The 14,566-nt window shown below is 44.4% G+C and overlaps 2 protein-coding genes across 14 annotated transcripts in view; both read right to left on the minus strand.

Annotated features, from left to right (window-relative positions):
- The window catches only part of CCDC138 (coiled-coil domain containing 138), a 78,132-nt gene extending 70,799 nt beyond the window's left edge, over positions 1-7,333 (minus strand). For 8 of the 12 annotated variants that reach the window (XM_057558101.1, XM_057558107.1, XM_057558108.1 and 5 more), the window contains exons 1-5: positions 7,187-7,333; positions 6,688-6,745; positions 6,077-6,202; positions 3,616-3,738; positions 1,755-1,942 (exon numbers count right to left, since the gene is read on the minus strand). In XM_057558101.1, coding sequence (XP_057414084.1) covers positions 1,755-1,942; positions 3,616-3,738; positions 6,077-6,202; positions 6,688-6,745; positions 7,187-7,279 — 588 coding nt within the window. In that variant the 5' untranslated portion in view covers positions 7,280-7,333. Of the gene's footprint in view, positions 1-1,754; positions 1,943-3,615; positions 3,739-6,076; positions 6,203-6,687; positions 6,746-6,909; positions 7,048-7,186 lie in introns of those variants that run through there. The other 4 variants (XM_057558103.1, XM_057558106.1, XM_057558099.1 and 1 more) reach the window with 2 other exon arrangements.
- A 992-nt stretch (positions 7,334-8,325) lies between these two features.
- The window catches only part of LOC102998734 (E3 SUMO-protein ligase RanBP2), a 62,603-nt gene continuing 56,362 nt past the window's right edge, over positions 8,326-14,566 (minus strand). For both annotated transcript variants that reach the window (XM_057557935.1, XM_057557934.1), the window contains 4 exons: positions 11,300-11,445; positions 10,351-10,624; positions 9,901-10,226; positions 8,326-9,531 (listed from right to left, as the gene is read on the minus strand). In XM_057557935.1, coding sequence (XP_057413918.1) covers positions 9,226-9,531; positions 9,901-10,226; positions 10,351-10,624; positions 11,300-11,445 — 1,052 coding nt within the window. In that variant the 3' untranslated portion in view covers positions 8,326-9,225. The remainder of the gene's footprint in view (positions 9,532-9,900; positions 10,227-10,350; positions 10,625-11,299; positions 11,446-14,566) is intronic.

Below are 14,566 nucleotides of genomic sequence, written 5' to 3' on the forward strand. Positions count from 1 at the left end.
CTTAGAGCCCCTGGCTCCCCTCCACCCCCAGGGCCCTCACCCCAGCCCCGGGCACTGCTCCTACCTCTTCACACTGCACCTGCCCCAGGCCTCACCTACTGACCGCGTGAGACCTGTGTCTCCATTTCACGCTCGAACCCGATCCATTCCAGATGAAAATCTCGGTCTTTCTCCCTAAATCCATTCTTCCTCCAAGTGGTACAAACCAGAAACGCGGGACTCATCCTCAACACCTTATTCTCTCTGCACCATACCCAACACTTCACCCCAAGTCCAAAATAAATCTCCAATCTACTCACTTCTGTTTCTCTGCCGCCATCCCAGTCCGAGCGACCAGTATCGCTCACCGGGACCACTGCAGTAGAATACCCTATCTGGGCTATCAACTTCCACACCCGTCCCCTCCAATCCATTTCTTTAAGGAACTCTGCAGAGTCCCCTGCTACATTTCCCTTGAATGAGTGTTACCAGGCCTCAGGGGCTTCTCATACCAGAACGTCTGTCTACAACGGACCTCTTTCACTGGGCTAAACGCTACCCAACCTTCAGCGTCTGACTTCAATGTTATTTTCTTAGAAATACCCTGCCTGGTCTCTCAGTCCACTCCAATCAGGTGTTCATATTATAACTATATCATTCACTAAAATTTGTACAACTGTAACTACATGGGTACTTATGCATCACTTCTAATAAGCTATGCATGGCAAGGACCATATACTCTATTTACTTCTATATACTCAGCACTTAGCATCAAAAAGCATATTAAGAGGTGTTCAAATATTTGTTGAATGAATAGTATCACACAACATACCAAAAATGTATGTTTAATGACAACACGATAAAAGACCACAAAGTAGTTTTTTAAATCAGATTAAACTACAAATTAAACAAGATTAACCCACTGTACTTCATTTTTTAAATTAAATATTTATATCTTTATTGTGTTTGCTATACACGATAGCTATGTCCTTAGAACCCTTACTCTTTTTTACCCTGTAAAGTACGGTCGAAGGCATCTTCTTAACACACTGGCTTCACCCTGGCACTCCTTGGCCTGAGCTGTCAGCATCTTCTCTCCCGACAGGCTGGTGACCTCACAACCTGATAAAGCCCTCCTTCCAAAGTGTCTCACCTCCAACTCCTTGTACCAAGAATGTCCTCCCCGCTCCTCTCCTCTTGAACTTCTGCCTCTCTGTCAAGTTACCACATTAAGTCTCTCCCTGAGCTTTCCCCCAGCGATTTTAGGCCAAAATAATCTTCTGAAATGCTACAGTAATTATAATCTTATTTTTTATTTAGAATTATTTAGACAAAATGATACTGGCTTTTAAAAAACATTTATTTCATGTGTATAAAAATGTAACGTATTTCCAACTAGAAGAATTTCAAACAGAAATTGTTATTACATATACTTCTGCTTCCTTCTGTACTCCCACTTAGTGGATGCTTGAGAAAGACATGAATTACATCCTTTAGAGACAAAGAAGATAAAGGCCACTGTTCTGAACTGAATTCTGGTGAGAGCTGACAGGAGAACTTTTTACATATAGGTATTTAAAACAATGAATCTAGAACACCTACTTCAAAAAGCATACTTTACCAGCAAATTCTCTTTTATTTCTTCAGTAAGGATGGAATGGAAATAAACACTTAACTAACACAATTAAAACGAAACACGTGTGTTCGTGTTTCCTCAACGTTCGGCGCTGACAACATCAACATTTCCGGACCCTCGGTTCAGCCTGCGGGCTCACCTGCAGTTTCTGGTATATCTGGAGTAACTCATCGTAGATCTGGCTGACCTGACGCGGAAGCACACCCTGCCTGTTTGAGGCTCTGGACGCTGGGGAGCTGACACGTTTCGAAGGAGAGTCACTGGCGTCACTGCAACAGTCAGTCCAGTTCCTTGAATCTGAGGCCGAACTAGTTGGCCCGGCAACTGCTAAGAAAATTAAACTTAAATTAAAAACCGAATTTATAGTTTTAAATATCCTCATAGTATTGTTAAAAAGTTTCAAGGACTATATGCAGAGAGAAAGAATGATACAGCAAACGGTTAACATTTAGAAAATTTGGATGAAAGCCACACAGGAATTCTTTGCGGTCTTTTTGCAACTTCTCCGTAAATCTGAGATTACTTCAAAAATGAGTGCGCGAAAGCACTTATGGATTAACTGCCGAGACCAAGAAATGGAAAGTTACCTCAGAAACCCCGGAGCACATTCCCTTCTCTCCCTTACACCAAATTAACCACTAACCCAAATACAGTGTTCATCACTGTTTCCCTTCTTTTTAATTTTTGCTACTTATGTTTAAAAAATTATTTGTTTTGCCTGTCTTTAAAGTTTATGTAACGTCTGTAGTTAATCATATAATGACATAACCTCTATAACCTCCCCCGTTAAATAACACGTTCCTGCATTAACGACGGCGGCAGGTGCACCACCCTCCGCTGCGTCACCTGTGCTGTGTTTTTCGCGCACGGACACCCGAGCGGGGCGGCCTCGCCCCTGGCGCCCACGGGGAGCGCTCCCCTAGAGCACACGATTGGCAGCAACACTGCGGGGTGGCAGGGTACGCGTGCAGAGTCCACTGCCCGGGGCCCAAAGCTAACCAACTCCCCTGACAGCAGTGGAGAGCAAGGCCCTCCTGCTTCGCTTCTCGCCAGCACTGAGCTACCAGAACTCACGCTCTGCGAACACCGAGCACAGCGGTTTTCCCTTGCGTTGGCCTCCAGCTGGGGCAGCGGCCCGGCTTTAAGAAGGGCTCTCCCACAGTACTCCCCGTCTTGGACAGACTGGGGAGCCAAGACAAAAAGTAGGAATGTTTAAAAAGGAAAATGTCTCCCTTCCCTCACTCAGCAGATGCCCTTCAAGGGGAGACCCCCTCTCCAGGCTCCCGTCCACCCAGCACCGGCCTGAAGACTCCTTAGTTCTGTCAGCCTTTACACACACTCAGCATTTGTTCAATGGTCATCCGTGGGAAAATCCACCGCACAGCAGGAAACACAAGCCGGCAGAAGTATTCTTCGTGCTCCCCGTACACTGAGATGAATGGCGAAGAGGACGGAGGCGCGAGTGTCCTGTGTGTGTGGGAGATGCACAGGCTCCCGGGGGCAGCCGGGTCCTGCAGCCAAGAGGGGAGGGCGCCACCCCAGCTGCCTGTCTTCCTGAAATCCTGGCAAAACTAGGACAGGCGGCCAGGTACACAGAGCAACCACTGCTCAGGACCAAAGGAAGCCAGCCCTCAAGTGATCGGGACTATTTTCCTGAAATGTTTAAGGAAGAGGCACCTACTACCATAATTTTACTCACTTCCTAACAAATACTGACATGAAAAAGAACTGAAGAAATTATAAAAATATTCAGTTGATTATTAAGCACTTTTGATAAACTTTGAGAGTGTAGAAATTCTACTGGAAAATCATGAAGTTTATTTTTTCTTCTCCTTTAGCTTCATGACAAGCACAGTAGCCAGCTCATGGCTTACAAAGCTCCAGGACACAGAAATACAGACCCCTGAGAACCAGCGTTATTACTATGGGGTAAGCTTTACGCGCCCTACTGGACAGAGGTACTGTTTAAATGACTGTTCTAAAATGAGTATTTCTCTTACCTTTGTTTATCTCTTTAAAAGACTGCTTGTTTATTTCGGAGGTACTAACTCTGTGATCATTCCCAATGAACTCTTCTTCTGTTTCCTGTTGTTTTAAATCTTGAAAAGAATCCAGTTCATCATCTAGGCTTTAAAAGAAATTCTATCACAGCATTCTGGAAGATTTCTACAGCATTTAAAGCAGGTGAGACTGCTTTTCAAATATTAACAGCGTAACAACTGAGAAAAATGTAACAAGTAAACATGTTTAAAAAAGCAAAAGGAAAAATTATAAAGTACCAGTCACTGATGCTGAAAACTCACTACAAAGTTCCTTCTACACATTCAAACAGGCTCAACTGCAAACTGCACACCCTGCTGATGCTCCACACTCCTCCTTCTGACCCCGGATACTGCTGTGAGGCAGATCTGACAGGCACTGCTTTGTCTAATTGTAACTAAGAGAACCAGTGTTTAAAGTGACAAAACGGAACCCTAAAGTTCAATTAACTGACAGGTGACATAACCAGCAAAAGGTGACGCAGAACTAGAATCCCAGGTGTTCTCTCCAAAAAGATCACCTGAACGTTGACCAGTGCTGTTCCAGACCAGTGACCAGTGCTGTTCAAAAGGAATATACTGCAAGTCACAAAAGATAACTTAAAATTTCTGGGAACTCCCTGGCAGTCCAGTGCTTAAGACTCTGTGCTCTCACTGTCGACCGCCTGGGGTTCAATCCCCCGTCGGGGAACTAAGATCCCGCAAGCCTCTTGGTGCCGCAAGAAGAAAAAACAAAATTCTAACAGCCATACTGAAAACGTAAAAAGACATGAAATTTTAACAATATACTATATTTAACCCAGTATATCTAAAAGACTGTTATTTTAACATACAATCAATATTTTAAAATAAGACATTTTACATTCTTTTAACCATCTTTAAAATCAGCTGTGTATTTTATACTCACAGCACATCTCAATTCAGACCAGCCCCATCTCAAGAACTCGACAGACACCTGCGGCCTGTGCTGGGCAGCTCTACGACTCCACACTAGATCACAACTAGGGACTGTGGAAAAACTGTCCAATGTTAGAAACTTTCACAGTCCACAAGCTTCAACTTGTAACTTGAAATTACACCCAGACCGCTTACCTTAAAGATGATAGAACTATCAGTTAAATATATGAAAATAATTTCCATGAATTCATTAATTAACTTCCAGCAATTTTCTCTTTCCTTCCTCTATATTCGATCAACCCCATGTCCAAATCTTGACTCCAGATCAACTAAGTGACTTTGTGAGCACCAAAGGAAACGGCAGTAACAGTAATGATGATAAATAGCGGTGCATCTGAGTGCTTCTCTACGTACTGAACACTGTTCTAAGTCCTTTACATGGATTAATTCGTTTAATCAGAGAATGAAGCAATTCAAGCTCCAAAATATCAATCACATTAACAACAGCTACCTTAGGCACAATTTTCTGTTTTTCTCTCCACAATTACCCCGTTTCATTTTGTATACGTACACATTTTTATGGTTTAACGTTATTTCAAAATGTCTGCTCCCTCTCGATACCTAAGCACTTCCTTCTGCCACATATTTTTGGCACTAATAGTATTCAACTTAGAACTTTATTTCACCTCAGCCTCCGTTGTTTTTACAGTGGTTTTACCCAGAGTAAAATCTCTTCTACAAAACTGCTGACCCCTCACAGCCCAGCACCACATCATACGTATGCTGTAGGCATTGATACCAACCCCCTGGGCTGACTTCTTCCGTCTCTCTGCTACCTGGGACACAGTGCTCACCACACCAGGAGACACAAGACACAGACTAAGTTAATACCGCCGCCTAACAAAGTTGTACTCGTTTTCACCCTAATTTCTTAGTTAATTAAAAAAAGGGGGGGGGGCTTCCCTGGTGGCGCAGTGGTTGAGAATCTGCCTGCCAATGCAGGGGACACGGGTTCGAGCCCTGGTCTGGGAGGATCCCACATGCCGCGGAGCAGCTGGGCCCGTGAGCCACAATTACTGAGCCTGCGCGTCTGGAGCCTGTGCTCCGCAACAAGAGAGGCCGCGATGGTGAGAGGCCCGCGCACTGCGATGAAGAGTGGCCCCCGCTCGCCGCAACTAGAGAAAGCCCTCGCACAGAAACGAAGACCCAACACAGCCATAAATAAATAAATAAACAAATACTTTAAAATCAGAATTAGAATATCACCATTAAAAAAAAAGGGGGGGGGAGCAAGGTCTTCATTTGGGTCCTGAATGAAGAGCCATCTATCACACAGTGTAACTTTGCATTATGCCAGCAAACACGACGCTAGGTTTGTGCTTTTATCAAATTCTCCGTAACACTCACTCAGTTTCTCCAACCACTCAGCAGGCTCCTCTCAGAGAAAAGCAAACACCCAGGCAGCCCCTGACCCTCCTTAGTTTCCCGAGATGCCCAGGGGAGGCCCGAGCAGGACTCGGGGTACCTTGCCAACTGACGGTCCCGCGCTTGAGGGCACCACGGGGGGATGCGGGGCCGCGCCTCCTCTCATCAGAGTAACATCTCAGCGACGGACCAGCTTCATCTCCACGTGAGTAGAAACCGAAGTCCTCTGTGAACAGGAAAGAAGATGGCAGAGGCTGCTCACTAAGGTCAGATATCAACGACCTCATTCTCGACCCCGAAACGTAGAAGAACAAAGCTACGTAGCGATTTCCTGTCTGTGTGTCTCCTTAATGCAGACTTCCAGAAAACAGGCATCAAGTCTGCTCTTCAAACAGCACTGACGTTCATCCCCGCCCCCCCGCACGTGACGCCGGCAACGACGCCGGGAAGCAAGCAGAGCAGGTGCCTCTAACCCTGTTCTATGGGTCGGAACCTAAGGACCGCAGGCGGTAGGCGAACTCCCCGAACGTTCAGAATCCGCCCTCCTTCCACCTCGTCACGACATCCCGCCAGTGCCCAAACGTTCAACACTTTATTTCTCCCCTTTATGCACTTCAAGCATTAAACGCTGCGCAATAAACTACGTCTGCTGCGGTGAAAAAAAGAGCGAGCGCCTCCCCAGCCGCGCGGACACCCGGCCCGCCGCCCTACCTGGGGTGCGGGGAGGCCGCCGCCGCCGCTCCGCCACGTCCGGCCGCCGGCGCCCGGGCTGAAAGAGAACGACGGAGCGGTGACCGGGGCAGGCCGGGCCGCCCGGCGCCCCCGCCCGGCACAACCGGCCTCATCCCGGTCCCCTGCCTGCCGCCCCGACACGCGCGCCGGGTCTGCGCACAGAGGCGGCCACCGCGGATCCACCGGGCCGCGCGCCCGCACCTTTAGGCGTGAAACCGGCTCGGACTCGCCGCTCTGGGGCGGGACCGAGGCGGTTCCGACCCGCATGCAAGTCACAGCCGGGAACGCCTGCCACGCATCTGCGCGCTGACGCCCCCGGCCCTTCCCGCTCCCGGTGCCCGCCGAGAGCACCCTCCCCGCAAGCGCACGCACGCCGCCGCCGCCGCCGCCAGGGGCCCTGCCTCGCGCCCACGCTCCGACCCGCAGATCCGGCGACCCGCGGACTTGGCATGGGCCGACAGGCAGGGCGGGACCTCACCTCGGCGGGGCAGCCGCCCCCCACGCCGTAGCGGCTTTTGAGGCGCTCCACCATCAGGTCCTGCCCGGGCGGCTTCACCACCCTCAGCTCCATGGCCGCGGCCGCCGTCGTCTCCCTGGTAACGGCGCGCGGCCGGGCGGGGCGGACGCAGCGGATTTGCGCCGTGACGCACGGCGCGCCGCGGCCGCCTACGTCTCCCCGGCCAAAGCGCTCTGACCTGCGGTTGGGCGGGCGCCTCGGACGTGCGTCACGACGCTCGCACGCCCCGCCCCCGGCGTTCCGTCGGCGCGGACGTGGCTGGGCCCGGCCGCTGGCGCAGGTCCGTGCTAGCGGGCCGTGAGGGCGCGTTGTGGGCCGGCGCGCGGGGCTCTCCTGTTTTCCTTTCCTTCCCAAGGGTCGCGCCGAGGCGCAGTCCGCGCGGGTCCGTCTCGTAAGCGCTCGAACCCATCGGAAGCAGCTGTGAGACACTAATCCTGGAGAAGTCGGTTTCGGCCAAAGCATTCGTTACCAAGCTTGTGAGTCCACAGGTGGGATGCTTCAGGGCGCCTCCGAGTGCCTCCCGCAGCCTGGAATCCCTCGGGAGGCGCCCCGAAACGTGACAGGCACTCGTGTCCCCGCCGGGCAGCCGCGCGCGGGGACCCGCATCCACCCACCCAACCCGCATCCACACACAAACACACACCCACACACCCACCCACACTCGGAGGGTCAGGGCCGTCCACCGCGCCCGGCACACGGACCCCACGTGACCCCCGCACTACGGGCGGTCAGCAGGTGCTGTCCCAGGACAGCCTGTTTCCAAACCCCAAAGGGCGCGACAGCCCCACTGCCTCACTACCCAGAATGAGGCGGCTCCGCTGGAAGGAACCCCGGGGGCGGAAGGCACCGCCGGCAGTGGTTGGAATACGCAAACTGTGCTCTCCGGGGTGCTCTGCGGTGCCGCCCGGGTAGGCTGACGAGAACGTCCCTCTTTTTCTGTCGAACTTCTGACACTAGCCCTTTCCAAGTAAGTTTTCAGTGTCTACCCAACTGGAAAACAGTCCTCTCCTTGGGAGCTCTGGAAATTAGGTGGCAGTTTGAGTGTACGGATCTTTAATTATCTCCTTACTTTGGTTCCAGAATGAAAAAACAACTAGATGCACAAGTAATGAATATTTTAAATGTCATGGCTGTTAACAATTGTCACTTTATTTTTGCTACAAAATTCACCAGAAAAAGGTACTGCAACAATCTAGTATAAACCAAATCTTTAACCAAAGAACATGGTATAGACCTTTTTAAAATACTCATACTTTATCACAATAACTGCAAGGAAAAATTCAAGTTCTATCAGAACCAAATGCAGTTTGAGGTAGTAGAAACAGATGACAGGTTTTTTAAAAAGTCTAAATACTCAACTTACTTAAAATGTAAAAATTAATTTAATACCTTGGGAAGAGCACAGGAAGCTACATAACATTTTAAGGAAAGAAGGTACTCTGTTAGCTATACAGGAGGTGCAAGAATTGATAGAAGAGCACTTTGGTTAAGTCTCTACCCTCTGGCTCTACCCACTCACAAGTGAATCTTTATTCATAAATGAGCACACCAATAGTGAAAATTACCAAATATATTCCAAATCTGAAATAAAAACTATCCAAGTCATGGTCCCTTTATCCAAACAGTAAGTATATCCATGCAGGAAGTCTAATATCTCAGAAGAAACTAAAGTTAAATTGCATATATCATATTCCTTCAATAGTTTGAGAAGGTCTATTGCTTTTAACAAGATTAGTATTACTCCATTTTAATACAAATATGTCAGGAGTACATAAACACAAGTACACCTGAAATACACCAGTGTTTAAACTTTTATTTCACACCATGCAAGGTCAATTATAACACATTAAAAAGTGACAACAGCTATAAGCTGCAATTTTACATTTATACATTGGAAATGTCCATTTTCAAAAGCTGAACATAATTACCATGTTGTCATAACAGCTAGGCTTCAATTCAACTGTTTATACAGGTAAAATCTACTATGAAAAACAATGATTTTATATCTGTCCACATTCTGTGATAATAATTCTTCGACTAACAGACCCTTTAGGAGAACCAAATGATTCAATCTTTTTCACAGTATCCATGCCATCTTTAACAAACCCAAATACTACATGCTTAAAGTCCAAATGCTCTGCTTTTTTCAGTGTTATGAAAAATTGAGAATTATTGGTATCCTTGCCTCGATTGGCCATGGATAGTAAGCCAGGACTGGTATGTTTCACATCAAAATTTTCATCTTCAAATTTATCTCCATAAATGGACCGTCCTCCTGTTCCATCGTGTTTGGTGATATCTCCCCCCTGAAAAAAGATTTCAATTAACAGGAATCTCAAATAAAATGTTAAAATACATACAGAACTAACCACTAAAGGGTAGGTCCTAAACACCCAGCTTCTTTGAGAATGTAGTCTGAAAACTCAGAAATACCCAGTTGTGAAAGCAGACAAAAAATGAAACGATCTTTTTCCCACCCTTGATTTCTAGCAGGTTCAAGGCATTAAAAATATGAACCGTTTTAGGCTGAAAGTTCTTGTGGGGACAGAAGCTGGGGGTGTGGAAATGCTAAAGAAGTCTAAAGAAAATTATAAGCACGGAGAAACACCCAAATTTCCCAAGTTGGTGTGCTGCACATTTCTAGACACCCATTGTGATGTAGAGTTAAGACTTACTTGGCAAACAAAATCTGGAATCACTCTGTGAAAAATGGAGTTCTTGAAACCAAAGCCCTTCTCTCCAGTGCACAGTGCTCTGAAGTTCTCAGCAGTTTGAGGAACAATGTTTGAAAATAATTCCATGGTTATACGTCCCAGAGGCTCATCATCTGCGCAAACATCAAAAAACACCACAGGATTTGTCTCCTTTGCTCTCGGTGATACCTGTTCTTCCTGGAGTTTCAATAAATTCTGTTGACATTCTTCAAATTTTTTCTTAAAACAATCAGCCATTTCTTTAGTTTTAAATCTCACTGCAAGCTGTTCCACTTTGGCTTCTCCATCTATTAAACAACAAACAACACAGTGACCTTTGTGTTATAATAACTTATAAATTGTTTTATGTATTTGTTATCAATTTTAGAAAAATCCCCAAACCGGAAAGAAGCATTTGCGTGTAGAGCTCACCAGCATAATCTGAGGCAGTCCAAACTAAAGCATTGTTGGAAACATTCAAGGGTTTCAGTTCCATTGTTCTGGTGATGACATGGTTTGCACACACTTTGAGCACCTGGTCTCTTCTCATGAGGACCCGGTAGTAATTCTTCATCGTGTGCCAGAGGATCTTCATGTCTCCAACCCCACGCTCCTTCCACTGACTGGCCTCTCGATCCCACCTGTAAAGTTTGGCTCTCTCTTTAAATAAAATTTCTTCATCTTCTTCTCCAGATTTTACTTCTACCTGTGACAAGAGATGAAATTATCTATAAGCTGCTGCTTATAAAATATTCCATAACAAATTCCAAGATCCAAATTCCTTAAGACACTGGCATGAACAGAATTTGAAACCTGTTAACATCCTAGGGTTACAAATACATCTGATTTGGATGAGGCAGGAAAAATTTGTCATTACACATTTTCCTCTTACGTAACATTCTTCCTCATTTTGGAAACTAAATACATTCTTTTACAAGAGAGGTTTCAAAAAAATGCTTGTTCTTAAATATTACCTGCTGATTGAGGTTGAAACTGATAAGAGTAATTTGCCTAAAACAACATTCTTGTCCAGAAAAAGTACAATTTACTTTTTCTTGAAAGGACTGTGGCAAATATGAGATTAGATGCTGGTTGGGGTTTTTTTTTTTGCCCCTAGAATTATGTTACTGAAAACAAACATGAAAAATTAAGTTCTTCCCAAAGATTTCATATAGAATTTACCAAATAACATTTGTATATAAATTTTTTTAAAAAGACTATTTGAACTTAAAGGCTGAACTTCTAATAAAGAGCTTCCATTTGAAATGGTCAATGTTCTGAAAGAAATGCAAATAAGGCCAGCCCTACAAATCAAGCCCATGTCAAGTTTTACACTTAAAATGTGAAGTTATTAGTAAGGTTTTCATTCTTCAATATTTACCTCTGGTAATGACACTATTGGTTCAAAATGGATATCTTCATTATGAACTACCTCTTCATCACTACCATCTTCATCTTCGCCAACTTTACTGGTTGACTGTGCTCCGAACACAGCTGCTCCAGTATTTGCCCACTGGAAATTTTTATCTGATGAATAAATTAGGATACTTAAACAGTGGTATCTATTTTAATAAGCTTTTAATCCCAGTTAGATTACTTTATGAATGAATCTAATTTCCAATGATGTAACATACTTCTAATAATGTTTAAACTTGTACTCTTCTGGCATGTTAAACTCATGTAGTGAGTACACAGGACTTTTAGTAACGTTTATGCCTGGATATACAGATAGGGTCTAGGATCGTCTGAGCCTTAGGTCTTCATGATACTAAACTACACAAGAACTTTCAGTAATGAAGCAGGTTCTTAATTAAAAGTACATACTTTGAAACTCTGAAAACCCAGCTCAGCTCCAAAGGTAGTTCATTTCATAAAACATTCTATCACATGAAAAATATAACTTTTGAACCTAAAACTCTTCTCAAAGAAGCCAAATCTGCTACTTCCATATTAGCCGAAGCAGACTAAACACATGTTTATAACTTCTCTACCTCAACTTCCTCCTAAGGGTAACTAGAGCTGGAGCTTAAACTTCTTGGCCAGGTGGCACTGGCAGCTTTGGGAGAAGCTGACCCCCACTGTCCTCAAGCAATACTAGGCTTAACTTAGTTAAGGGGTGAAAAGGCTCCCCACTCCCACACAGAGGAACAAAGACTTTTCCTCTCCCTCACAGGGAGAAGGTGAAAACTAAAAGCTTCTTCACCCACATCTCAAATTAAGGACCTAGCCTGCTAATACATTCCCCACTATCTTAGAGGAAAGAAACCTCTCAACTCTTCATCTCTTGCTGACAAATCACTGCTCTCTAATCCTACATCTGATGCAAAAACTCAGGAGAAGGCAAAAATGTCACGGATCAGTTAAAAACTCAGCACCCTGAAGAAAGAACAAAATGAGTGTCTAAAGCAGTAACTCCTAAGCCAGGTTAAATGAGGAGAAAAAAACAAGAAAAAAGAAAAAAATTCTTAAGAAGATACAGCAAAAGAATGCTCTGAAACAAGAAGAGCACAATCTCAGGTTGTGTGGGAACAGTAACCACAGATCTACATGATACACAGGCGTAGGGCTCAAAAATAACTGGCTCAGGAACTCCCAAGCAGAAAAAATTTTTAAATTACCCCAATACCCTGAGAGGTATGGCAGAAAGTCTCAAAATTCCTCTGAAGCAATGGTTCTTAACACTGGGTGCATATTAAAATAACACCAACAGCTTCTGTAAAATACCAATGCCTGGGCCGCACACCCAGAGAGCCCAACATAACTATCAGGTGTTTCTTTTTTCTTTAAAAAGCTCCCAAGAAATTCTAATATGAAGCCAAGAGTTGAAAACCACTGTTCTAAAGGGACAGGAGAAAGAACTTACACAGTAAGAGTATAAAGATGTGCACGTCAATAATACCAAGTTAACAACAACTGTGTTCTAGATAATAGTACCTAGGAAGATTCTACTGTGTCTGGGTTTAATGAAAACATTACCTAATCTCAAGGAAATACGATAAAATGTGTCAAATCACGGACAAAGGGGAGCAGCAGATAAACAGGTGTTCCTTGTGTTCTCTTAGTTTCCATATGAAATATTACACAAAAGACAGGGAGTGACCGACAGACCTGCCTGTGAAGAGGACTTTCAGGAGAAGACAGGAAAAAAAAGGAACAAAAGAAAACGTGAAACAAAAATAAAATGAACATAACAGAAGAGGAGGAAAGGATTAAAAAAAAAAAAAAGACTCCTGGTAGCTTAAAACCAACCAAAACAAAAAGTTTAAGATCAAAAAGGTCCACACAATGCCAGAAATAAGTTTAAAAAACAAAAAACCATTCTGGTGAAATTGATTACCTTAAAAAAAAAAAAAAAATTAAATCCCACAAGCTCTTAATCAAAGAAGGCAAGATAAAATTCTAAAATATTAAAAAAACTTACAGTAGTGTGAAAATTCCCCATGAAAAGCTATGAAATTGATTCCAGGGGAATTTAGTTTCAAAATGCTATTCTGTGCTTATTAGCACAACCTAATTAAATAAAGCAGGCATTCAACACGCAAGAAAACTAATGATAATTTAAAGGAAAGTAATGACCAAATCTGAAGATAAATAAAAAACAAACAAAAGAACTGATAAAACCAAAAGCTGGGCTTCCCTGGTGGCGCAGTGGTTGAGAGTCTGCCTGCTAATGCAGGGGACACGGGTTCGAGCCCTGGTCTGGGAGGATCCCACGTGCCGCGGAGCGGCTGGGCCCGTGAGCCACAGCTGCTGAGCCTGCGCGTCTGGAGCCTGTGCCCCGCAACGGGAGGGGCCGCGACGGTGAAAGGCCCGCGCATCGCGATGAAGAGCGGTCCCCGCACCGCGATGAAGAGTGGCCCCCGCTTGCCGTAACCGGAGAAAGCCCTCGCACGAACCGAAGACCCAACACAGCCAAAATAAATAAATAAATAAATAAATAAATAAAAAGTAGCTATAAAAAAAAAAAAAAAAAAAAACCAAAAGCTACTTCTTTGAAAAGACAAAACACAAATTCCTGTCAGATCTAAGAACAAAACAAGAAATGTAGTTTAAAAAAGAGCTTGGTAAATAATCTCACGGAAAAAGGAGTGAACATCAGCAAATAATACTCAGGGCGAGCCTCCCACATGGCATTTGAGTCTTGCCTACCTCACACTTTATTGTACAGTACTGATGGAGTACTTTGAAAAAGGTATACCAAGTATCAAGCAACCTAACACATCAATTTTTATTTGGCTTTTTATTTGTGGATAATTATACCCACTCTACTGTTGTATCTGTTGACCTATGACCCTGTGACTTCAGGCTACTTATTAATAAATTAAAAATAAAGCAACCTGACATCAGTAAAGCTATGAATTCCAACATAACGTAGCATCTGAAGGTAATTTCTAAAAGTTTTATATGTGTTTCCATAATGACAGGAACTGTTTTTTTTGTTTTGTTTTTGCTGATTGGCTAAACCCAGTGTTAGTGAAACAAGTAAAAATATGTGAGAGGGAAGAACACTATTCTGAATTAGATTAATCATGTAAGTATGTATCTTCAATAAAATTTATTCGACAAATCAAGCATCTTGTTCAATTTAGGTGGTGCTATAATCAGATACATGAAAGCTATCTTAAGAATGAGAAAATATGCTAATTGT

This window comes from Balaenoptera acutorostrata, chromosome 12 (assembly GCF_949987535.1).
Source record: "Balaenoptera acutorostrata chromosome 12, mBalAcu1.1, whole genome shotgun sequence".
NCBI lineage: Eukaryota > Metazoa > Chordata > Mammalia > Artiodactyla > Balaenopteridae > Balaenoptera > Balaenoptera acutorostrata.